Source organism: Oryx dammah, unplaced genomic scaffold, assembly GCF_014754425.2.
Source record: "Oryx dammah isolate SB20612 unplaced genomic scaffold, SCBI_Odam_1.1 HiC_scaffold_5, whole genome shotgun sequence".
Classification (NCBI taxonomy): Eukaryota; Metazoa; Chordata; class Mammalia; order Artiodactyla; family Bovidae; genus Oryx; species Oryx dammah.
In genome coordinates this window covers 90,448,933-90,475,091 of record NW_024070189.1, presented here as the reverse complement: position 1 = coordinate 90,475,091, position 26,159 = coordinate 90,448,933, and the positions used below count along the sequence as shown (strand labels likewise).

General features: G+C 57.8%; 1 protein-coding gene across 3 annotated transcripts in view; it reads right to left on the bottom strand.

The window, feature by feature from the left end:
* KDM4B (lysine demethylase 4B) overlaps positions 1-26,159 on the bottom strand; it is a 90,309-nt gene that overhangs the window by 37,895 nt on the left and 26,255 nt on the right. For all 3 annotated transcript variants that reach the window (XR_005721241.1, XM_040242033.1, XM_040242034.1), the window contains exons 6-8: positions 15,913-15,962; positions 12,123-12,226; positions 7,766-7,903 (exon numbers count right to left, since the gene is read on the bottom strand). Coding sequence is in view for 2 of the 3 variants with exons in the window: in XM_040242033.1 (XP_040097967.1) it covers positions 7,766-7,903; positions 12,123-12,226; positions 15,913-15,962 (292 nt within the window). In the remaining variant the exon portion in view is untranslated. The remainder of the gene's footprint in view (positions 1-7,765; positions 7,904-12,122; positions 12,227-15,912; positions 15,963-26,159) is intronic.

The window sequence follows — 26,159 nt, the reverse complement described above, 5'->3', positions numbered from 1 at the left end:
GGGGTGGGGGCAGGGGGCGCGTCAGCCCACAAAGCGTTAAACACCCAGGGATGGGGGGAAGATCCCCCGCTGAGGAGTCGGCATCTGCCAGGCCAGCTCGAAGCCTGGCCCCCTGTTTCTGATGTAATCACCCACTAGCTGCAGAGACGGGATAACAAACCAGTTCATTAGGAAATCCACTGGAAGCCCTCAAAAGCGCTTCATAAACAAAACCATTAGGTGCAGGGCTCCCGCTGGGGAGGCTGCTTCCTAGGGGCTGGGCAAGGTCACAGGTCGAATCTTTGACCCCCAGGATGCTACCCCCACCACAACGTCACTCTCTTTCCTCCTCCACACAGAAAAGCCTCATCCGCGTAGCATTGTGGCTGCAGCCCGGCAGCTGAGCTGGTCCTCCTGTGAGGGTCCCCACCCCTCTCCCCTTCTCAGTTCAGTTCAGTCACTCAGTTGTGTCAGACTCTTTGCAACCCCATGGACTGCAGCACACCAGGCTTCCCTGTCCATCACCAACTCCCAGAGCTTGCTCAAACTCATGTCCGTAGAGTCAGTGATGCCATCCAACCATCTCATCCTCTGTCGTTCCCTTCTCCTGCCTTCAGTCTTTCCCAGCATCAGGATCTTTCCTAGTGAGTCAGCTCTTCCCATCAGGTGGCCAAAGCATTGGAGCTTCAGCTTCAACATCAGTCCTTCCAGTTAATATTCAGGACTGATTTCCTTTGGGATCCTTGCAGTCCAAGGGACACTCAAGAGCACCACAGTTCAAAAGCATCAGTTCTTTTGGCTCATTTTTTTCTATGGCCCAGTTCTCACATCTATATACGACTACTGGAAAAACCATAGCTTTGACTAGACGGACCTCTGTGGGCAAAGGAATGTCTCTGCTTTTCAATATACTGCCGAGGTTTCTCATCGCTTTTCTTCCTCCCTCTCCACCCAGATGCTAATACACCAGGCGCTCTGGGCCATGCTTCCCAATGGCGTCCTGCCTGAGGACCCCACTAGCCCCTCAGCTCTTCCATCGCCACAGCCCTTCACCCACAGCCCCGCTGGTGACCGGGACACCCAGTGGACTTCTCTCCCTCTGTTCTCCAGGTTCCAAGGGGAGCCAGCCCACCTACGCTCTGTAGAGACCTCGCCATCCCAAGTCGCAGTGTTGATCATGGCCAAGAACCAAATTCTGTCCACAGCAGGACAGTAGAAAGGTGCAGGTGCTGGTGTGCCCATGAAGTCCCCTGACCCAGACCACAGCCTGACCTAAGAAAGGCCTCTACGCTTTCCCTGGGCCAGACGCGGCCACTTCTCCTGGAGCAGACCTTCCGGCAGCATCTCTGGGCAATACAGGCTAGATACCTTCGCAGGGCAAAGATGTCCCCCTGAGGAGCCCCGTTGGCCCATGGCTTTCACACAGGGGATCCAATCGCCATAGGGGACACTGGGTGATATCTGGGATGCCTGTGGTTGTCACACTGGGGGGCTCCTGGCGCTGAGTGGGTGGGGCCCCAGGAGGGACAGCCCACAGATGGTGCAGTCCTGCAATTCACAGTGCCGAGGGGCAGAAACTCTGGTCTGTGGATCTGAATCACCTGCTCCCAGTTCTCATGGGAAAACACAGCAAAGCCATGAGGACGAGGGGCAGCAGGCCCAGTGGGGTGAGCAGCCTGCAGCAGCCAGCACCCAGGCCAGAGCCGTGTGGTCATGTGCGTGCTGGTGGGGACAACCCAGCGCTGGCAACCCATCAGGGGAACAGCCGGTTGAAGTGGCACGGTGAGGAGCAGGCAGCCCCCAGAGAGACCAGTGCAAGAGCACTCAGTGTGTGTCTCTAGGGCCAGCCTCTGAGTGGGGAGCCTGAACACAGCTGCCTGTAACCCAGGTGACAACCCCAGGCGGCTGGGCGGGAGGTAGGGGGCAGCAGACAGGAGTGGGGGACGGGGGCTCTGGGCTGACTGGACGGAATGAACACAAGCCAGGGGAGTGGAGGGGACGCAACAGACTGGCGCGCTCCCTGGGGGAGGGAGCTGAAGCTACAATGCATTTGTGATTCTTTGCAACGACTTCCCCAGAAGACAAACAGAAGGCTTCTCAGCTGCAAAGCTGTCTCGGAGGGCCTTGGGGCATATATGTCCCCCACCAGCCCCCCAGACACAGTAGCAGAGAGTGGGGCAGGGGTGACAGGTGGGCTCTGAACCCCGGGCTGGTGGAAGTCCTGCCTGCATGTGAGCTGGTGGGGGTGTCTCTCTCTGCCTCCAAGGCTGCTCCCCAGACCCATCCTTGGGAGTGTCCTCATGGGGGCGGGGCACACAATCCCCAGGGGAGAAGACTCCTTCTCAGGGGCAGAAAGGCTTCCCTCTGAAAAGACGTGGGGTGTACCCACGGAGTCAGAACCTCACGATGGGCAGAGGACAAAAGTGTTCAAGTGGTCTGTGGGGGTGGGGTGGTGACAACGGAAAAGATGGCGGGACAACTGCCCCCGACCCTCTCTCCAGACCAGGCTCTCACCCCTGCCCAGAGGACATCAGGTCACGACCGGAGGGAGGAGGGAGCTCCCCCCAACCCCCCACCCAAGGTCACAGTGACGCAGGGAGACTCTGCCTGAGACCCCTCCTTCCAAATCAGGTCGCACCTGTTCTAGATGGTCAGAGTTAAAGCCAAAGCCAAAGCAAGCAAGGAGGCAGAGCGGGAGCCGTGCTCTCTGCTCCATTCCTGCCCACACTGCTGTGTGCATCCTGAGTTCCCAGGGCGGGATATGGCGGGGGACGGGCTTCAAGCTGCTGCAGGGACAGAGTGACAAGAAGCCTGGGGGAGGCTCAGGGGGAGGGAAGCATATTTTTTACGGTAATTGACCACAAACCCTGAGCACTGGCCACCACGGCTCCATAAATCAGGGAGCCAGGGAGGCGCAGTGGTGCCCAGGCCAGCACCTCGGATGCAGGTGGGCCAGAGAAGCATCTGTCCGTCTGAGTGGGACAGACGTGGCTCTAGCCTAGGCCTGCCTCTGCCGGCCCCCACCTCTCCCTATTCTGTCACCTCCCCTTATGGGGAGGGGCTCTGGGTTAATCACCCAGAGCAGGCGCAGTGTCACCAAACAGAAGGCAAGCATCCTTGGAGCAGCGGGGACCATTTGGCTCACATTTCACAGCAGTGAAGTTCAAGGTAGCCCAGGTGGGGGGTTTCAGGGGAGGTCCCCCAACCCAGATCCAGAAGTGGGGGGATGTGGAGGCCACATCTTCCAGCCCTCCACTCTCAGCAGACACCTTGCCGAGGAGCAGACTTGCCTGGAGGCTGAGCGCTGCCAGGTGGCGGCCCAGACAATGGGCAGAAAACCAACTAAGTGTGAGGGGCTCCCAGCATTCAAGCTGGGTTCTAAATCTCTCTTGCTCTATTTAATCCGAAGTCAACTCCTGCACCTTGTAGGGTGCCCTCGGTGGAGGCAGGAGGCCCTTGTCAGGCTTCACCCAGTGCTGCCCACCACGGGAGCAACAAGCCCGCGCAGCTAATCCAATGTGGCGTGCAGCCTTGTAAGACTAATTCGAGCTCAGACCTAAAAGGCTGATGTGTGCACACTTCATTTTCTGCAGTGAAGATGGAGCAGCCCTCTCATCTTCCCGGTTGGTAAGCCCACTACAACGCCTGCCTGGGGAATTCTGTTCTTGGAAAGGGAGCACAGGCCTGTGGAGGTGGCCCCTGCAGCCCCAGGCAAGCCCTGGACACCTGCCTGAAGCAGACAGCCAGCCTGGGAGACATGGAGGTGGTGAAGGTGTCTCCTGGAATACGGCAGGCCCGGTCACGAAGCCCAGAATCAGAGCCTGATGCAGGCAAGATCCATCAGGAAAGCTGGAGAGAGAGATGTAGCTGCAGGAGGGGGATTGCGGAGCTTGGGGAGGAGGTCAAGGGAAAGGGATAGCTCAAAACCAAAGCAGCAGCACGTGACCTGAGGCAGGACTGGCCGCTGCTGGCTCTGATCTCAGGCCCTGCTGAGTCCTCAAATTCTACCTCATGGAGCTAACATTGATCAACATTTGGTAAGTTCCCTCGCCCCAACACACACACATGATGGGATGATGGGATTACATATCCATGATCCAAAACTTAGTTTCTCCACCCAAAATGCTGTGCCCATTTTTTCATGTCAGTAAAGAGTGAACCTAATTTTGTGGCCACATAATATTCCATAGTCCACCCAATCCCCCAGTCATGGGTATAAATTTTCCTTGGTTAAAATCAATGAGGCAGCACCTGGGGGCCAATGTGCTCGAGGGAACAGCCCCTCTGATGCCACAGACCCTGGGGGCTGTGGAGGAAAGAGTGAGGGGGACCCTTCAGCCCTGACTGCCTGGAGCCAGGGTGTCCACAAAATCGATTCTTTAGACCAGGGACTGCAAACTCCTGACAAGAGCCAACAGTAAATATTTTCCACTTTGCAGGTGAGATGGTCCTGTTACGACTACTCAGCTCCACACCTGAATGCAAGCAGCCCCTGCACAGCATGTCAATGAATGGGTGTGCCTATGCCAATAAAACTCTATTTATCGGGACTTCCCTTATGGTCCAGTGGTTGAGACTCTGAGCTCCCAAGGCAGGGGGCCTGGGTTCAATCCCTAATCAGGGAACATCCTGCAACTAAGACCTAGCACAGCCAAATACATAAATAAATTAAAAAAACTATTGATGTGAAATGTGAGTTTCATCTAGTTGCCATGTGTCACATATAACTTCTTTCGATTTTCTTTTCCCCCAGCTCTTTAAAAACCTAACACTCAGCACTCCCCTGGTGGTTCAGTGGTTGGCACTCTGAGCTTCCACTGCAGGGGGCACAGGTCCAATCCCTGGTTTGGGAAACTAAGATCCCGCATGCCACGTGACGTGGCCAGAAGAACACAGACATCTAAGCATAGCTGTTTGCAGACAGTACCAAAAACAGTCAGCCAGCCAGGTTTCGTCTGTGGGCCCCGTTTGCTGACGCTGATCTGGAAGAAAGAACAGGCACACCTGAAGTTCACACAGGCTGGCGAGCCTGGGCATTCAGCATTTCATGTGTCAACAGAGAGAACGACAGAAATGGATCGATGCGGGGAGCGGGGGTTCACTGGGAGCCTGAGAAGCTAATGAACCAGCAAGTAAAACGGCCTCTAGAACCTGGGAAGTGGATGTTCTCCCCCTGGGCTGTGTCTGAGGAATGTGCTAGAAGGGGACACAGACTAGCGGGGCAGGCACTCAGGCTGCATGGAGAGGCCCCAGCTCAGTCGGAAGGGGGCTCTGGCTGCCTCTCTACCCCACCCCTCCCTTAAATCCACAGCCCTAGCACCACGGAATCTGAACGGTCCCCTGCCCCTGATACCTCAGCTTGTCATCTGCGAGGCGAAGCACCCAGGCAGCCTCTCCATCCCGGACTAGTTACAGGGCAGCGGAGCTCGGAGGGTCACCACCGAACAGCCCAGGAGCTGACATCAGGTGGACACAGATGGGCACCCCAAGGCCAGTGGCCACTCCTGCGGGGGCCCTCCCCCAGCTGCCAGGCCCCTGGAACCCTGGGCCGGCTCAGAGCACCACACTCGTTCAGTAATTTCATGCTACGCCGCCCGGCAATGTAAGCGTGGAGCCCCATCTCAGGCTGCACCTCCCAGATGTCACTTGTTTGTGAACACATGGCTGAACCCAAAATTGCTTTTAATATCCGGGCGGTCCCCACTGGCTCCGTGGCAGGGTTGGCTCCAGCAGTGCCTCCAGAACAAGGCCCCCGCCGGGCTGACAACTCAATCCAGCGCCCGCTGCAGCCAGGCAGCCCTGCACACGTGGAACTCTCGGCGACAATGCGAACACACCCCAAGAGGTGTAATTATTCCTCTGGATCTAAGCGGACAATCCTGACGTCCCCACTTCTCCTCTTTTAGCCAAGTCAGACTCCCTGCCAAAGACACTCTCACCACGATTTTCTGAATTAAGTCTAAAAGCCCAAAGCTTCACATCCCGGGGCGCCTCTCCAGTCTTCCTGGATGCAAAGCCTGTTTCCTTTTCTCAACTGCACTGACACAGCAAAGTTAGAGAGATCATTAGAAAAACAGAGATGAGCCAACCCGTCTAGACCGTGCTGTGTAGCAGAGATGTGCCACAAGGCCACCCCCAGAGCTTAATTTTCTTAGTCTTTCACCCTCTTCCCCAGTAGCTCAGTGGGTAAAGAATCCACCTGCAACGCAGGAGACGCAGGAGACGCAGGTCTGACCCTGGGTGGGGAAGGTCCCCTGGAGGAGAAAAGGGCAACCCACTCCAGGTTTCTTGCCTGGAGAATCCCATGGACAGAGGAGCCTGGAAGGCTATAGTCCATGGGGTTGCAGAGTTGGGCACTACCGAGCGACTAAGCACATACAGTCTTTCACCCCACTCAAACGTGAAATGAAACAGATGTTCTCTTTCACAATAGATCTCATTTAACCCTGTCTACTCCCAAGCTCCAGTCTGTGAACATCCTGAGAACCCTCAGTCTGGACCTTCCTGCTCTTTGCCACATGTTGCACCTGGATGCCAACTTCCCTCCCCATGGGGCCATATCTCCAGACCATGATGCCCAATCATCACAGCCTAGACCCTCTTCTGCAAAGATCTGGGGTCAGGGGTGGACTGACCAAACCAGGATCTGGGCTCGGGGTTCTTCTGGTCCACACAGCCCCCCTTCCGTGTCTAGGAGAAACCCACCATGCTCCCTAACCCTAGGCCCTGACTCTGAACAGCTGAGTGACTCCATGGAAGACCCCCAGGGCTCTGCTGAGGAGGCTGGTAGGAGGCACCCGGATTTCACTGAACAGGCAGTGAGGGGCCTCTCCTGCTCCTTGTGCTCAGTGCCAGAGTGAGATGTGTGCAAGGCTAGGCCCCTTTCGGCGCTGGAGAGAACAGATTCAAGCAGCTGAAGCCTGAGAGCCGGGGCCGCTCGGCCAGAGCCCAGCCGGATGGGTGGAGCTCACTGGCTTCCTCAGGGCGGTCATGGTGCCAGTCCTGGGAGGAAGGTCACTGGTCCCAGCTGCCAAAGAAGGGCTAGGCCTGCTGTATGCCCAACAGCCCTCCTAGCAGCCTCCCCTTCCCAGGGACCTGCCCACTATCCAGCTGCTCCCTGGACACGCCACTGTGGGGCCCTGAGTCCCACTGAGCTGCCCATCAGAACCACAGATGGGTGCATGCGGGGGAAAAAAGAAGCTGACAAGAAGCACTCAGTTCAAGCGTCAGGTCTGCAGGCTGATTATCGTCCCTCTGGGGGCAGGTTGGCAAAGTACTGCGGAAAACAAATGAGGCTCCTGGGCTCTGAGTGACCACTGCGGACGACGAGGCAGCAGGAAGCTCTTGGGCTCAAGCACAGGGCCTGCCCTGCCAGGGTGCTGCTCTCTCTTGCACGTGCATTCAAACGCACATGCGCACACACACACACACTGCAGACTGGTAAAGACAGGCCCTGGGGCCAGAGCAAACCCTGCACCTGACCAAGAGGCCCCTTAAGAGTCACCAAACAAGGAACAAATCTTCCCTGGCCCCCAGATGGTGGCGGCAAACCTGGGCCTGCCAGGACAGGGGGAGCCCTGAGTCAGGCCTGGCCAGGCCCCAGCTGCTGCACACCACCTGACCTGCCCATGCCCTCTTCCCTCCAAGTGAGGAATGAGCTGAGGACATGTCTGCTGAGGATCCAGAAACAGACCCTGATGGAGAGTCTGAGCCCCAGGCTGAATATAAGTGGCTGTCACCTAGGCCCTGGGCTGGGAGAGCAGGTAGGTGGCTAGTGTGCACTCACCTGGGTGGCCACCTTGCCGTAATCGATCCACCGCAGTGTGGCAAAGTTGGTGGACTCGGCACAGTTGAATCCGTGGTTGAAGCCAGCATGGTAACCGTAGGGGAACGTGATCATGAACTCCCCCGCCTCCTGTGTGATCTGAGGAGGAAGGGGTGACAGGTGAGGGATGAGGCCCAGCCGGAAGAAACGCCTAACACGGGGCATCACAGGCTGGCAGCAAAGCCACCAGGAGCCACTGAGGGGCCCAGGAGGGGGATGTGGGCTCCAGGACATCTCACCAAGTGTGGGGACCTGACTTCAGGAGCCAATGGAGTCGGCCAGGTGAAAGGCCAAGGTTCTACAGGCTGCAGCCTTGTTCTCATGGAGCTGGTAGAGCAGGTGAGGTGAGTGGCTGGGGTGGCTGCTAACAGCCCCACCGCTCACAGAGGCCCCACTGGGCCCAAGGGGACAGTCTGGACTCTCAGACAGGTGAGTTGCAGCGCTAGGTTTCTAGGTGCTTTCTGTTTGGCATGGGGGGCGGCTTCTGCTTTGGAGGCAGGTGGCTATCACACCTCCTGTCCACTGTGAGATGTTCCCACACGGCACCAGGGCTGGCAAGGTGGGCTGGTCAGCTCTGGGGAAGCTCAGAGCTCTGGGAGCTCAGGACACGTGTGAGCCTGCAGCACAGCGTCCAGTCCTCGTGTGAGGAAGGAGTAGGCCCACCCATGAAACGGCCCCAGATCCTGGCCTGAGTCACCCCACCATTGTGAGCAGGGAGCCTATCCACTAGATCCTAAGACGTGGGTCCTTCCAAGTGAGGACAGAGCGACTGAAGTGACGTATCGGCGGGCTAGGAGGACACATGTCAAGGTCAGAACCCCACAGGAGGAGCTGATGTTTCTAGGCATATTCAAAATGGTCTGGACAGCCAGACTCTGGTCCGGCCTCTGCATCAAAGACGCCAAACCCAGGAGCTGGGCATGAGGGGCAGGGGATGATGACACCACACAAAGGCATCCAGTACTGCCGCCCTGAGACTTGGAGGAGGAGGTGGGGGCTGCAGCCTCCTCCCCAGGGCCCTCCCCACTGACCACCCCTAGCCACCAGCAGTCGTTCCAACAGCAGGCTGTTCTGAAAGGGATGAGAAGTAACAGCAGCCAGCACGTCCGCTCATGATGTCCTGTGATGCAAAGTGGAGCTGTTGGAAGAGGCGTGTGCAGGAGTGACCCAGAGGGCCGTCATTTCCTGGATTGAGCTGGGAGCAGAGATCAGCTTGTCTAGAGTTCCAGGGACTGTGGCCCCAAACGCCGCCCCATCCCATCCTCCACATCTCTCTAGGGTTTCACAGACACTGACCACACTGTCTGTACTCTGGGTCTGGCCTCTTCCGCTTGGCACATCCTCAGGGTTTATCCGTCCCAGTGGGCACTCCGCTGTCTCCTTTTTGTTCCTACAGGGCCTCCTGTCATGAGGACGTGTCCTACTTGCTCATCTGGCCGCCTGCTGACAGGCCTGTGGCTGTTCCCTGGTCGGGATGCAGCGAGCAGAGCGGTGGGGCCAGTGGAACCACTCCTCCAGATGGTGCTGGTGTTTCTCCAGAGTAAACAGGCATGGAGGGGGAACTGGGGCCCCAGGAAACTGCCCGGCGGCTTTCCATGACAGCTGCCCATCTTGCACCAACGTGGCAGTGACGGCGAGATTCCCCTGCCCCCTCAGTGTCAGGAGTCTTTGTGGCCTAGGTGGGGGGTACAAGGCTCCAGCCCTGCCCCCAGGTTGGCAGGTGCCACCCACCACATCTGGTCCTAGTGTGTCTGGACCTGCCATTGCAGGCGTGTGCCTCCTTTTGCCAAGTGTGTCTGTTCAATTTTCCTGCCCCACTTGGAGGCTGCTCACTGCTTTGTCACTGACTGTGGTTCTGCGCCCTGCTAATAACCCCAAGGAGACGAGTAGAAATCGCTGGATTTATCTAAGGAACTGACAAGGAGTCAAACCTCGGCAGGGGAAGGGGAGCGGTGGGAGGTGGTGGGGGGTGAGATGTCCAGAAACCAACCACAGAGTCAAAAATCAATCAAAACTGATGTAGCCTGGAGGAAAGCCAGTCCTTAAGAACACGCTGATATTTTTCTTTTCAAATAATGAATTGCACCAATCAAGGGAAGTCACTGTGCATTAAGTTATATTTTTAAATTCCAGTCCAAGTGACAGCTGTGTGCAGGAATGAAGCGATGGTAGGAGAGGGGGGAGGTGGGGATGGGCAACGTCCCCAGGACCAGTGGCCAGCATCCTCGGTCCTCAGGCAGGGCCCCCTGGGTCGGCTTCTGCCACAGGACTCAGGAGTTCATGAAATGGTAAATAAACTCGGGTTTGGGGATGGCCCGTTAAACCCGGTCACTGATTTTCTCATCCTACTTGAGCTGACCCCAGAGAGTGCTGTCTCACTCTTCCTCCGATGCCTCTGAGCAACGCTGGTCTGCTCAAGCCTCGGGGAGGCAGCAGGGTCCCTGTCACCAAGCTGGAGGCCCCCGCCCGACCCCTCCCATAAATCAAGGCCCAGAAGGGAAGGTGTGCTCATTTGGAATGACAAGAAGATTATGTTCCCGTGAGAAAATCTACATCTTGGTGGCTCCACCTCGGGCCCGTGGAGGCTGTCCTCCATGTCGCTGCCATCGACGTTAGCCCGACAATAAATTAGAAGGCGTCAGGGATGATGGATCGGCCTTGAGGCGGAGCAGTCAGGAGGGGAGGGAGCTCGGGCCCCGCACGCCAGTCACAGGGGAAGCCCGGAGCTCGGCTGCCCCTCGAGCTCTTGAAGAATGAATGAGGAAGTCCGTGGCAGATCACAGAAACACACACTTTTAATTATTAAAAAGCTCCGCTATTGATCTGCTTTTTCTTCCAGAAGTAAATACCATTACAAAGATTTATAAGTGGAGTGTGGAGTGACTCTTTTACCAGGAATTCAGATGAGGGGCTACACGTGGAGCCCTGAGAGAGGTGTCTGTCCATCCCTGACTCTGCAGGGCCTGGAGCCTGGTCCCCAGGCCTGCAGCCCATGGAGGGCTCTCTGCTGCCGGACAAGGGCCTGGGTCCCACAGCCTCAGGGTGAAGCTCTGTCCTGGCCCCGTGGGAGCCGGTATGGCCGCTGAGCCCCACCTCTCCTGGGTCACCAGCAGGGTGACCAGCAGGAGGCCACTGCCTGTGGGTCGTGCTTAGATATTTCACAAATTAGCTGCAGGACCACACTGGCACCGACCTGGGAGGATGGACAGCACCCACTAGCTGACTCCCACGACCAGCCTCCCTCTCCAGGATGCAGGGCTGTGGAGAATGTTCTTGACAAAGTGATGGGAAACAAGGACCTCTCAGTCTCGTGAGCAATGCTGTGATCTGTCCGCAAGGTTCCTGGTAATGAACAACGTTCCAACCAGAAGACAGAGGGGGCAGAGAGAAGAACAGGGACAGCCGCTACCTGAAGAGTGCAAGTGGCGGGGGTGGCCCTGGCAGGAAGGTCACGCCCCCATCTGCGCGGCAATGCTGCGGCTGCGTGCCTCAAACATCAGAACCAGTTTCCGACTTGCTGACATCCTGGCTCAGGCAGGCGTGGAAGTCTGCTCGCAGAGCTTGCTCTGTGCCTGACAGATCACTCTCTGGGGAGACCTGCAGGAGCTGGGCTGCCTCTGCCCTCGGGGCCATGGCCCAAATGCCTTCCAGAAAGTTCCAGGCATGGGCCACTCACCTGGACCCTTGTGTCCCAGAGGCCCGTCTATGGGGAGGGACTGGCCTGGAGTGGCGACGGCTGGGCATGCTCCCGGGACAGAGGTGCCCAGCCCCAGAGCTCAGTCCCTGTTGCACACCCCACTCCCCCAGGTGGTGGGGTCCCTGCCAACTTAGCCCCCAGTGCAGCCTCACCCCTCACAGCCCCATGTGGACACCTTACAGGAAACTGCATGAGATTGCAGCTTTCATGCTGCGGGCGAGTCAGACGCTTCATTTCTAAACAGGTATTCACTCCCTCTGGAGTGAGGCCGTCTGCCCTGGGCATGGGGCTCCCACAAAGCGGGGCCCAGCTCCTCAGCACTTCCTGAAGGGTCATCAGGAGCTGACCCCGCCATTCACTCCCCAGTCTGACCCTAGGATCAACAGATATTCAGGTCTGGGTTGGGAGGGGCCGGGAGGGAAGCCCCTCCTGATACCCACCTCCACCCTCACCGCCACCGTGGAGGAGCTGATGGCCCAGCAGTATGGCCCGACCCCAGCCTGCGGTCCTTCTAGAACCTTCTCCAGTGTGAAGACGCCAGTTTCCTGAGGTGCTCATGGTCAGCATGGCCCGAGGCCCAGAAGCCAACCACTGGCAGGCTACATACCCACCCCTACATACCCGGCTGAACGGGATCCCGTACTTCTTGAGGATAATGGGCGAGATGAGGGTCATCTTGTGCCGAAGGAAGGCATCGCAGCCCTGGGAGCTTCCGGGGAAGAAGCCTGGAGCAGACGAGACAGTGTCAGCCAGACAGGGCGGGGTGGCCAGGCAGCCCTGTCCTCCTGTGACCCTGTAGGCCACACAGGGGCCCGCCAGGCGGAAAGTACCCACACACAGTACCACATTCGTGACTACAGAGAAGGTGTGCGGTTGGGACACGGCTGCCCACAGACTGCTCCCGACTCCGAGCTCCCCTCAGGCAAAACCCACTGGGGCCTCCACACGGTCACTCGGCCACGCGAGAGAGCCGCTGCGAGACAGGACAGCGGAGCTGCTCTCTAGAGCCTGACAAGTTGTGGGATGAGGAGTGAGTGGAGTGAGTATGAGACCCCCCACTCGCTGACCAAGTCCACAACAAAGAGGGGGGCTGCCTGAGTGGGCAAGGGCTCTCTACCCACATGGTCATATGACCCACCCGCCTGTTGCCCAGACCCACAGGCATGGGGGCAGAGTGGGCAACCCAGGCCTGCGCCTCTATCTGTGCTCACAGCCCCTCTGCTTTCTGCCCCAGAGCGCTCCATGCAGCTAATTTAAAAGATGATCCATGAGTCCACAGGAGGCCCAGACACCTAGACCCAGACACCGGGCTTCACCAGCACAGCTCAGCACTGTTCCCACATCACATGTTGGCTGAAACTCAAGTCACTAACAAACCAGTCTCGTAGTTAAGGAAAAGCCAACCTCAGGTTCTGCCCATGGTGGCTGAGATTCTCACCCTAAACTGCACAGAGTGGGCACAGGAGGGCCACACAGCCCCTCGAGGTGGGGGACACGTCCCCAGGGCAGCAGCGTGAGGGGTGGCCCCGGGGCCCTTCCAGTGAAACCAGCCAGCACACATCCTCGATGGGCACGTGTGCACGTGCGTGTGTGCGTGTGTCTGTGTGCACACATGGCCCCACCTACACGCCAAGGCTGGAGGAGGCTCCTGACAGCAAGGACCCAGTGTGGAGGTTCTGGAAAGAGCCAGGATGACAGAATCCCACACTCTGCTCTGCACTAAAAGCATTTCCATTAGAGTTACGGCTGCCCGCCACCCGGCCCGCCGCCCTCTCTGCAGTTCCTCTTTTTAATGCACAGTTTAAGTGGCTCTCATTAAAGCTCTAATAAAGGCGCACATTTTAAGTGATTAGCACCAATAATGCACCAACACATTAACGCTCTCCCCGTGGGCTGCACAACCCTCCCAGCGAGCCCATTCAGAGCGCAGCTATTCATTTTCCATATTAATTGCAACCCCCTTCCACCCATCTCAACAAAGCTGCCCAGGAGGCACACCCCCAAAAAGTCTGGAAGGGACGCCCAGGAGGGCAGTGAGTCACCAGCCCTGGAGCCTCCTCCATCCTTCCTCTGAGGAGGGGAGAGCAGCCCGAGCGAGGGACTGTAGAGGAACCATGAGGTCCCCCACCCCTCCTCCGGATCTGCCGGCCCCTTCCCTGAATTCCAGGTGCAGCCTGACTTCACAAGGGCCGCCTTCCTGCTTGCCCACCCATCCATCCTCTCCCAGCCCCGGCCACCAAACCAAGCCATCCACAGATGCCCAGGCAGGGAGCCAGCATCCAGGTCCGGGCATCAGAAAGGCCCCAGCAGCAGTTCCGGCTGCCTCCAGCTTCTCTAGTTGCTCAGATCACCCCACACTCTTCCAGTAGAGAAGGCACATTCAGGGAGAACAGCTGGGCGTGGCTAGCTGCAAACACCCTTGGCCCCCCACCAAACAGCAAGAGCAGAGATGCTGAAGACAAGGCCCAGGGTCCCCAGAGAGAGCACCTGTACTGATGTTCCTGGCTCTGCAGGTGGGGGCTGAACTATGGCTCCCCCAAGACGCCCACGCCCCGATCCCCGCAGCCCATGTAAGGTCCCCTCCTTGGAGAAAAGGGCTCTGAAGATGGGATCAAGTGCAGGCCCCTGAGGTAAGACGGGCCTGGACCCCTGGGGGTGGGGACTGTGGCATCCTGAAGGTCCTTCTAAGATGGGGGCAAGGGAGGCCCAACCATAGCAGCAGTAGCCATGGGCCAGGGAGACAGGATGAGAGTGACGTGGCCCCGAGTCCAGGACGGGGCGCCTCCAGGAGTCAGAGAGGCCAGAAATTGGGTTCTGCCCCACCCTACCCCACCAAGGGGGCCTCAGGAAGGAGCCAGCCCGCTGATGCCGGGACCTCAGCCCCAAGAGGCTCGCTGTAGATGTCTGACCTCCACAAGCGTGAGAACACAAATCTGTGGGGGTTTAATTAGGACTTTTTAAAAAAGTGTAGTTTAAGGTTCACAGCAAAATTGAGGGGATCTGTGTTGTTTTAAGTCACTGAGTTTGTGATGCGTTTGTGCTAAGCTGTGTCTGACTCTTTGTGACACCAAGGACCGCAGCCTGCCAGGCTCCTCTGACCATGGGATTCTCCAAGCAAGAATACTGGAGTGGGTTGCCATTTCTTCTCCAGGGGATCTTCCCTTTCCCACCTGGATGGAACCCAGGTCTCTTATGTGTCCTGCACTGGCAGGCAAATTCTTTACCACTAGTGCCCCCTGGGAGTTTGTGGTAATTTGTTACATCAACCAGAAACTAATACAACAGGAAAAGACATTTTTAACTGGCATTTTAAAAAGTCACATAATGGGGAAAAAAATCTAATTTGGCTTTCTTTTTAGATCTTAGGAAGTACGCGCAATTGGCCTTTGCCAGGACTGCCTGTCCTGTAGTTTCCACCAGGAAAAACATACTCCCCAGAGTGGGAATGGCATGGAGGCCGGTGGCGGGCCATCAGGGAGCCTCGTTAGCACCAAGCCATGGCTTTGGAAGGTTCCACGGTCTGAGGGTACGGGCTGCCTGCTGCTCCCACAGAGGTCAGGGTGGCCAGAGGCCCAGTGCTGTCTGAGAGGCAGACCCTCACCCCCACCTGGATGCAACCTGTGCAGGAGGGGCCGTTCTTGGCTGTGGAGCAAGGGCTGATGGCTGGGCCAGGCGTCTGTTACTGTCTGTCCAGCACTGACAGCCATCCACCCTCATGACACAAGAGCCTCCGTGGGGACAGGGCAGGCCCATGGTGAGAGTGACTCAGGGCCATGGCCTGGCCCTCTGGTGGGGCACACAGAGACCTCAGGGCCTCCCAGCCAGGGTGTCTGCTTGTCTTGAAGGATTCCATGCCCTGAGGGCCTTCCTATATCCAAGTGGTCAGTGGCCCCCTGTCCAGACACAGCCCAGGACCCTCTCTGATAAATCCCGTCAGCCCAAGAGGCCCCAGCTAGGGCCTCAATGCAGATAGCGGGACATTGCTGAGGGAGCCCAGGCAAACCAATCCTGCATGGACAGCTGACAGCCCCACGGCGCCCCCGCGGCCGTGCAGCACTGTGAGGACCTCCAAACTGAATTTCTCATGTAAGGCTCCACCAAGACAGAGGAGTGTGGGATGGAGCCCCAGGAGCTGGGGGGTTGGGGGCGAGAACACTGGCTGCCTCCAGCCTGCAAAGCCTGGGGTCACATCCCACACTCCATGCCCAGAGTCTGGAAAATGCGAGTGGTCAAGCACCAACGCTCATGCAGTGTGTGTCAAGCTACAGACCCACAGAAGGGACCACGGCCTAACCCAGAGGGAGCAAGTAGGCATGGCGAGGGACACCGACACCCAGACAACAGCGGGGAGCCGGGGAGGGTGGGGCTGCCAGCCCGCCGCCCATCCAGCCCCGGGGCCCCGGGCACCTACCAATGGCCAGCCGCTCCAGGCGCTTGCCGTGCTCCGGGGGGATGGCATACCTACGAGAGAAGGCAGGCATGTCAGAGTTGAGAGCGTGTGGCCAGGTAGATACCTCCATTTTCAAACAAATGTGGGGTGTGTCCGTTGTCCAAAGGAGGAGGGAGAGGGTGGTAAAGGGTCCGACTACAGTCATCAGACCATCTGCCTCCAGACCTGTTGGGAGAAACTCCAGACAGTGGCTCTCAAGCCAGTGATCCTCCCCGCCAGGGGACACCAGGCCATGTCTGAGACATTTCCAGTGGTCACCACTGGGGTGGGGGGTCCTGGCAGCAAGGGGATGGGGGCAGGGATACTGGCCCCAGTGCGGAGGGGAGGGGGACTGTGCTCCTGAATAAGCCCAGCAACACCTGGAACTCCAGAACAAGACCCTATGAGGGTGCATCCCCCCTACCCCACCCCCACCCCCGGAGCAGGAAGCCAAATGGGGGAACCGCAGGGAACACTGAAGATCGCCCAGACATGGCAGCCCGCTGAAACCACCCCAATGGAGAGTTTATCACTGCTTTAATAAAATAAAAGGGGGCGAGGGGAGGAGGCAGCTGAACGCTATGCTGCCTCATTTATCCAACAGGATAAAAACAATTAATTTCCGAGCATGCTCGGGGCCCTGGAGGCGGCAGCTGTGGCACCTGTAATTCTGCTGTCATCAGAGAATTTCCCATTATCTGGACAAAGAGGAGGTGACTCTTTTTTTAAACGGCCTTTTATCGCTTACATAAAGATGATCAAAGTTAATCCCAATCCAAGGCACCTTGGTGGGATTAATGTCACCCCCCACAAACAGCAGAATGAAACATTCCGTCCCTTCTGGGAAGATGCCCAGGGCCGGGAAGGAACTAATTTACGGTTCCAAGGCTGTGATGATTAATGCAATATCGCGGGTCTACAATGCTGCTTTCACTTAATTACCGCCTATAATTGGGAGTTGTAAAGATAAGATTAATTGAATCTGGTGGATGTTAAAAGTTGAATATGTTGGCACGTGGCTCCTCTGTTATCAGAAAGTACAGACTGCAGGACGCGGGCCGAGTGTTCAGAAGGGCAGCCCCTGGAGAGAGGAGAAAGGACTCATGGACAGAAGCCAGCAGCCACGGGGACGTCTGGACTCTGACAGCCAAGAGCACGTGGCGCCTGCCACGAGGCAACCACCGGGCGACCCCCTCGGGGTGCTGAGAGGCCCCAGAGCTACCCCCTCCCGCCTCCAGGGACCCTGCAGGATGAAAACCTCCGTCATCAGGGGAGGGCAGGGTGCTAGTCCTGACTACGTAAGGGCTGAGCGTGGACCATCCATACAAAGGGGGCAAGGAGGGTGTCTGAGGCTTCATCAGTGCAGCCGTGAGGCTCCCCAAATACTGGCTGTGGCAATGTAGGTGCCTCCTGAGCCCCCACCCAGCCACAGCCCTCCCCTCTGGGGCCCCCAAGCAAGGCCAGTGCAATGGAGGCCCAGGTGAGTGGGCCACAGGACTGGCCTCCCTTGCAGAGCAGACATTCACCACTGGAGCAAAGTCCCCAAATCGAGGGGCTTTCATGGCAGAACCTCATGGGGTCTCCAGCCAGGGCCCAGGTCATGTTACATCATCACAGCCCCACCCACCATCACACCACCGGGTTGGGCTCGGGTCTGGGAGGAGAAAAAAGAAAGGAAGAAGGCAGAGGGGCTCCTTGGGTTGAGCCGGGCTGCTTACTCACCCTCGAGGTGGCAAGCATCTGTCTGGCTATTAGAGAGCAGGTTCTGGGGCCATAAAACAGAGTCAGCTTTATTGGTCACCAATATGGGGGCAGTCTGTCCTGCTCCCCAGGAACCCTGTCCCCAACACAAGGTCAAACCTCACGGCCAAAATCAATCCGCTCTGCCCGCCTGTGATCCCAGGCAGCTGCTCTCTGGACGTGGCAGACCTGGTCATCTGGGTGGCAAAGGATGCATGCCTATTTCGATGGACAGACTGTCTGCCGGGACCACATCCACCTCACAATTGGGCTGGTGTGAGGTCTCCCGGCTGGCAGGTGGCCCTGCCCCAGCCCACACCCAGGCGCCCCTCGTTCCCCAATCCCGCTCTCTGCCAGCATGAGTGCCCCTCCCCAGCAAGGCTAGTTTTCTGCAAGTCTTGCTACACTACAGCCATCTCCCTGGTCCAGCAGCCCCTCGCTCCTCCCGGGGGGGTAGGGTCCAGTCCCAGACAGCCCAGTCACGGCAGAAGAGCCTGGACAGGCCAGACAGGATCGGGTAGCACCACTCCCAGAACCTGGGGACCACTGGGAGGGAAAACAGACGGGGGCTTGGGGGACAGAGTCAGAAACAGGGGAGCTCCGTGGGGGAGGCTGCAGAGGGACAGGCCACCCGCGGAGGGGGCCACACTGGTTCCTCCACCCACAGCATGGGGAGCCTCAGTCCTGAGGCCGGCCAGGCAGGTCCCTCTGGACCTTCCCACGTGTCTTCCCAGCCCTTCCTACGCACCCCTCTTCCTCCACCCTTTCTCTCTGGTGGTGACAGTTCTTATACAAAGTACTCTGGCCAACACTCAACCAGAAAGTTGTGGAAAATTCAGTGCTCTTGGCTTGGTGGCCCTGGCAACCACAGGCACGGGACCCCGCGAGGCTGCAGCAGGACCGGACAGGCTCCATAACTCCGGGTTTAATGTTGTGGAATCGCTGAGGAGGCTGAGAGAGACGAATTCGGGCATTGTTTGCCAGATGCCTTTTTCAAAAAGGCAGTCTTCTGTAAGTGTCAAGGGCTTCAGTGAGACAATAAAATGTTTTCTGATCTGCTGTACAGCCATGGAGGTGATGGGAAAGACCAAGCCAGGTCTCTCTGGAGCTGGCTGCCAGGCGGGGACACAAGATGTGTGCAAAGCCACATGGCAGTGATGAGACAAGCCCAGTCCAGCGGTTTCACTGTTCAAGTGACCGGCTGACGAGGACAGGTGTTTCTGGGAACGATGGTGATCATGGCCCGGACGTCATAATCCGGAAGGAAGCGGCCCCCCGGTGTCGGGAGAGACAGGCGGGCTGCACCACAAGGTGAGCACCTGCCAGCCGCTCCTCTGCGTTCTTCTCTCACAGCTGAGGCCTGGAGGAGTGGATGCACACCCCTCGCCCCCAGTCACAGCCTCCCCCAGAAAGGCAGCGCAGAGACCACACACCCGGCACAGGCTGGGGGAGGCCTGGGGCCACGGCTGCCAGCAGTCGCGTCTGAGACCCACATCCTGACGCGGCTGTGGGGGCTGGACGTGCTCACGGGGGCCGGGGACACACTGAGACTGGCGACAGAGGTGGGCATCCCACGGGCCCTGCTGAAACCAAGCCGGAGTCCAGTAAGGAAGCTGGGGCTCCGGGGTGCTGGTGGACAGAGGCCTCAGTCCAGCAGGAGGGTGGCTCCTGAGCCCAGGAACACAGGGCAATCAAAAGGAAATGCCCTCTGCGGGCAGCTCTCACCTTGGGCCGGGGATGGGCCGCCTGCATTCCTGCCGAGACAGCGGGCCGGAGAGTCTTCCCGTCCGCAGCAAAGGATGCTATTAATAGTGTCATTTTCTTGGTGTTTTGTTTATTCCCCTGGAATGGCTTGATGGATGTGAATAATTATCAGACTATAAAAGCCAGCAAATGTGCTATTTTCTATCGCTCTAAATCATCAAACAAATAAAGTGTGAAACAGCATTTTTGAATATAATTTTCCCCTCTAATGGCTTAGAATTATTATCAAGAACAATGAAAATAAATAAGCAAATGCCTTGTGAGTTAAAAATTAAATGAGTGTGTCAGGAAGAGGAACACAGGCCATCGTGGGGAGTAGGGACCTGCTCAAGGGCCATCACTTCTGCCGATGGAACAAGTGGCTTCAGGCCGCAAGGGTACCCAGGCCTCTCTGGGTGTGGACTCCCAGCACCTGGTGCCCTCTGGCCCAGGAGTGGGCGCCTGGGATCACCTCCCTGGAGGGACGGCTACACTGGCAGGTGTGCACCACAGCACCTGTGTGTCCAACTGACCCCCAAAGGTCCAGGGAGTCATGTGCCACTGCCCTGGGACAGCCACATGAGACCTCAGAAGATGAGGCAAGTAAGGGGCTGGCCTCTGCCTCTCCTCTTCCGGGCCATGGACAGACAATGACAGGTGGGTACTGCCTCTCAGACCAGCAGGAAAACCTGAGGTCATGGGACAAAATCTCAGGACAAGGAATGCCCACTCCAGTGGGAGACAGTGTTACCCTCATAGGGCCCACTGGCTCAGCTGGCCGCCCACCCTGGACTGCAGGGCCCGGCAGAGAGGATCGAGTTCCCTGTGAGCAGGGCGCATTGCCATGGCAACAAGGTAATTCCCACATGCTCCTGCCAGCTGCCAGGGTAACAAGACTTGAGGGGGCCTGCCTCTCACACCCTGTTGCCCATTCCCGAGGCACCCGGCCTCTGCCCGAGCCTGCAGGACCATCCTGCTTGGAGCCAGGGTGGAAGCACCATGACACGGACGGTATCTGTTCCCGGAGCTGCGTGTGACTTCCCTGGTGACAACAGTGCTCAGGATTTCTTCCATCACTGGCCTGACAGCTCCCCCCAGCATGAGGCTCAGCTTCCCCCTTCCTCTCTGCCAAGGAACATGAGCCAAGAGCAGGGGTCCAGCCAGGAGCCCTTTGGAAATGTCAGTTCAGCCTGATGCGAGTCGGAGGGCAAGGAAGTTAATTTCACAGTGTCTGCACAAGGCCGGGGCAGACAGGCCCCTCGCTGTCTAACAGGCTGTAATTACAGGAACAGAAACAAGAAGGCAGAGTCCAGGGAAGTGCCGAGACCACGCTTGCTCGAGGCACGAGCCAGCCACCCGCACGCGCCCTGGGAGACCCCGGCAGCTCCCAACGCCAGCGGCCCCAGAGCCCCATGTGCTGGCCAGACAGAAGAGCTGTGTTTACTGTAATCCTCAAGCACCAAGCCCATCATGGCCCGTGCCCTCTCCAGCCACACCGTCAGCTGGACAGTCTCCGCTCACTGCCCTGTGGTCTGGGTGGGCCAAGCAGAAGAACCTGGTCACAGAGCAGGCTTCCCCTCACACTCCTAGCTACCCAGGCACCATCTCTATGCTGGTTAGAGATGAGCCCAGCCAGAGCAGCCACGCTCCACTCCTCAGCAGTGCAGAGCCAAGTGGCCAGAGAAACACAGTTACCCCGAATGTGCACAGAGACGAGCCACACGGAGATGAGCCACAGAGATTTGCTCTACCAACCCATCCCTGAACTTCAGATGACTTTCATTTATATAAACTTCCAAACCATCCACTACAAAAAATTCTTAGCTATCTAGAACTAGAAGGGACCTTCCCACGGTCACACTTCACTGGGGTGAGGCAGGAGGGGCACCCCAGAAAGTTGGGGCAAAGCGGTCCACAGTACTGCAATGAAGACGCTAGCCAGGGAAGAAGCCAATAAAAAGATATAAGGGGAATAATGGTCAACAGGGAGGAGACACACTTCTCACATAAAGTAATACAACTTTCTACCTGGGGAAACTAAGAGAGCGAGCTGGGAAATTAAGAACGGAATAGTCCAGGGACTTCCCTGGTGGGTCAGCAGTGAAGAATCCGCCTGTTAATGCAGGGGACACAGGTTCGATCTCTGCTTTGGGAAGACCCTACGTGGCGTGGAGCAACTAAGCCCTGAGGCCACAACTACTGAGGCCCTAGCACCCTCGAGTCTGTGCTCCACAAGGGAAGCCACCGCACTGAGAAGCCTGTGTACCACAATGAAGAGTAGCCCCTGCCCGCCGCAACTAGAGAAAGCCTCCTTGCAGTAAGAAGACCCAGCACAGCCAAAAAGCAAAGAAAAAAAAAATTAAAAATTAAATAAAACGTTTTGAAAAAAAGAACTAAACAATTAAGTGAGGGTACAGAATTTAGGGGAAAAAAAATCAGTACATAGATAGCCAGGCTTTGTCTGTACTTTCCCAGAAGACTATAAAAACCACTAAGGTAAACCCTCTCCCTTGTCTGAATTCCAGAAGCAGGAATTCTTGATCGAAACGAGGGCAAACAGAAAGCTGGGCAGGCCCCCGCCCCTCACAGAATCCCCAGTCTGGCGCAGGAGACTGGCAAGCCCTCAGCGAGGCCGGCAAGGAGCCGCACGGTGTCCCCGCCCGGAGCGGGCCAGGGCAACACGCGCACAGGCAGAGCTCAGAGATCTGGCGCCCTTAGTTCCAGGCCACCGCGATAAACTGAGCCACGTGAGGTTTTGGTTTCCCAGTGCATAAGAAAAGGTACATTTAAACCGAACCCTTACCGTAGTCTATTAAGTGTGCAGTAGGAGCATTATATCTAAAAAAAATACTGCACGTACCTCAATTTTAAAATGCTCTCTTACTCTAAAGTGCTAACCATCACTGGACAACACACAGTTGCCACAAACCTTCAATCTGTAAAAAAATCAAAGCATCTACAAAGCACAATAAAACAAGGCGAGCCTGTACCACAAAACGCCCCCATGCCCCCAACCTTGTCCCTCCGTAAAGGAGGCAATAACGGATGTGGTCATGACAACGGTGACTCCAGAGAGCACACAAGGCAGGCTACTTTGTCAGGTCCAAGCGGGCGGCCTCGTTATGACGGTTCAAACGTGAAAGGCGCGTTACTAGCAGTCACACGTGACGGGAGGGCTCAAGGGGACAAGCGGCCGCCCAGCACCAGGCAGGAGAGACGAGAGACGCGGGAAAAGGCAGACAGGCTCGCTCACCCCTGAAGCACGAGGGAGCGGGGCCGAAGGCCGGGCGGGCCGACAGCCCTGGGGCCACGGGGATGCCCGGGCTCCCCTGCATTCCTGGGAGGGCAGGGCCGAAGAGCTGCCAGCAACCCCATCTGCCTGGGCAGGTGGGAGAGCTCCTGCTGGCATGGCGAGCGGGGACTGAGCCCTTTCTAAACACTCAGGAGAGCAGGGAAGTGCGCCTCCAGGTCAGACTCCAGCCCAGGCTGGGGGGGTGGGTAGGGTGGCGGTCCCCACCAAGGGACCCACCCCCCCCCCACTGGAGCACCACTGTGCGGAGCCGTAGGCCGGGCGGCATGGCTCCCTGAGAGTGACTGAAACTGCCTGACAGCAAAGGAAAGGATGGCGGCCCTGCTTCTATCAGGAGCTCCCATCTCGGGCTCCCGGCGCAGCCTGCACCAGGAGGCCGCCCCCCTCATCTGTCCCGGAACTGGGGCCTTTATGTGACAGATACAGACACTTGCTGGGGAGATAGGATCAGCCAAGGACCTAGGAGGATTGTCCCCAGGATAGAACCTCACTGAGCTGCGGGCGGTTTTATCTTTAATGGATCGTTTCACGGGACAATAGACGATGGAATCTGGTGTCTCACGCCAGCAGTGTCAGTGATTTCAAATAGTGACATTTTCATTGAGACGGGCACGAGATAAACAGAGTCCTGGGAGCATCTGCTCTGAGAAGATGGGGAGTCTCAGGTGGGGACGCCAGCCCGGGGGGACGCTCTGCAGGCAGAGGGGCCGCCTAGGCCTCTCAGGGCGTGGGTGGACGGTGCCCTGGCCTGCACATTCGCCCCGTGAGCGGCCAGGGAACCTGGGGGTGGGTCAGCACCACAATGACCCCCAGCCCCAGGGCCCAGTTCACAAGAGCCGGTCACCACTTTTATTAAGGAGCAGGCTTTACAAGGCAAGTGTTAAAGGCAACTAAACGCTGAACTGGAGGCATCTGATCTCCAGTCCTAGTCTATTTCAGGTCCTTGAATTATTTTTGTTATACAACAGGACCAAAAAATGCCAAGTCACATGTGAGCTGGGTTTCGACGTTGCTTTTGAAGCTGTGGGGGCCCTTCTCAGGTGAGGTTTTAAGGGCGAGCCGATCAGTACAGCCTCAGGTCAGAGTGGGGAGAGGGCCTCGTGCTGCCAGTGATGGGGGGTCAATTTGTGGGGATGCAGTGCCAGTGAGCATCTGATGCCACTGGAAAAGCCACCACTATCTCCCCCTCGAACTGGCCTCAACTGCTGATCATAAAACCAGGAGGCAGCCTGCCAGCGTGCCGGGGCCCATGGCCTCCGCTCCAGTGGGGGACACCCCTCCCTCCTCAATTTATTTCTGCAGAAACACATAGGAAGGTATGAACAGGAAAGAACAGAAGAAGGTCTACAGAGCACAGGAGCATCTGCAGGGCAGGACTTGGACATCACAGGCCAGGCCAGGCTGTGGGGGGAGCTGGGGGAGCTGGAGAGGGTACCCAGGGGTCCAGGTCTGTCCTCGGGCTGCGAGAGCCAGGGCGGCCTCGAAGTGGAGCGGCTCCAGCCTGTTCACACGTGGGGACCCTGGTGCTTCGGGAGAGTTAGGGTGGGGAGAGTACACAGACCGAGAGGAGCCGCAGAGAGAGCACCTTCAGCTCATCTCACGCCAGCCACGTGAGCCTGCCGGTCGCACAGCCCTGCTTCCATCTCCTGCTGCTGTGCCCACGTGAGGGGAAACTCATCCTCAGCCAGGTTCTGAAGCAAAGCTAATGAAGACGCCCTCAGCTCAGATTCGCAGGGATCTCCCTTCCAGGGAGCTGAAAGCGGCCAACAGCAGAGAAGTTTGCCATGGAAACGAGACCCAGCACACAGAGCTGGATCTACAGGATGGGTAGGAGGGTGAGCGACTCCTGGGGCCAAGACCATGGAGGTTTGAAGCAACCTCTAACCCAAACACTACTGGTAGGGGCATCTCAGGATGGACAGAGGCCCAGCGACGACACTTCTCTAGAACCAACGGTTTCTTAGGGCGACTAGCCTGGTGCCCCAGCCTGGAGTTCTGGACGGGGGGGTTGGCCCCTGCTACCCTAAAGCAAAAGCATAGTGATCGCTCAAACAGCCTGAGCCAGCACAGCCTTGGCCATTCCAACCCCAAAGCGCCCACTCTGAACAAAAGACTCCAAAATGAAGGACCATCTGCTCCTGCCAGACCAAGCCAGCGGGCTGTGTGACGGGCCAGCCACGCCTGCGGCCATGAGTGACAGACAGACAGGAGATGGCTGTGTCCACAGAGGCAGGCCAGCCTGCCCAGGCAGCAAGGGCTAACCCCAACCTGCCAGACCAACCCCCACGCCCAGGCTCCCAGCCCTCCCTTCCACAGCTAGCGTCCCCCTGGCCGGAGGGCTCTTTCTGGAATTATGGGGTAACTCCCTACTCAGGGCCCTCCCATCTCTCTGCTCCTGGTCTGCCTGCCCACCCTCCATCAGGGCCCTCCCATGGGCTTCCCAGTGGCCTCTCCTCCCACAAGCCTCAGCATAGCAGCTTTCCTGCCTCCATCCATCTCAGTGGTCCCAGCTGCTGCCTGCCTCCTGCCTGACTCTCTATGCCCCATTGGGGCTGGGCATGGGGGACAGCGAGGCTACACACACAAGCTCCTGCCCTGACAGATGGCATCTGCCCTGGTGTGGTTCACGCTCGGCCCAGAGTGAGCACCTCGTCAGGGCCTGAGCTGACCCATCTCCTCTATAACCTCAAAACCACCTTCGTCCAGCACCCACAGGCAGCAAAGCTATGGCTCACCTGCCCTTTTCCCCCCCTGCACTCCCAACATGCGGCCAGACCATGGCTCCCGGGCTCCAGTGCTGGAAGGTGTGGCCCCATGACCCAGCACTGGCCAAGGAGATGTGGGCAGAAGCCAGGTACTGACTCCCTGGCCCGCCCATCACAGTTCCAGGAACACGCCTCCCTCTGCCCCACAGGAATGTCTCTGCCCAGGGGGCAACAGCACCCCACTCCAGCACTCTTGCCTGGAAAATCCCATGGACGGAGGAGCCTGGTAGGCTGCAGTCCATGGGGTCGCTAAGAGTCGGGCACGACTGAGCAACTTCACTTTCACTTTTCACTTTCATGCATTGGAGAAGGAAATGGCAACCCACTCCAGTGTTCTTGCCTGGAGAATCCCAGGGACGGGGGAGCCTAGTAGGCTGCCATCTGTGGGGTCGCACAGAGTCGGACACGACTGAAGCAACTCAGCAGCAGCAGCAGCAGCAGCAGGGTGCCCTCAGAAGACACGTGTTTAAGGTGGCAGAGCCTCTGCTGGCCTGGGTCCCAGAGCCCCGCAGCCTCTCCATCTCTCACAAGGATCCACAGGCTTTGACTTCAGCTCAGCAGGCCTGATTCAGAGATGTCTGGGGGACTCTGTAAGAAAAGGATCCGCTTTCTCCCACACCTCGGAATTCAAGCCCCCTCTGCCAACTGGGACACAGTCTGTCCCCATGGGA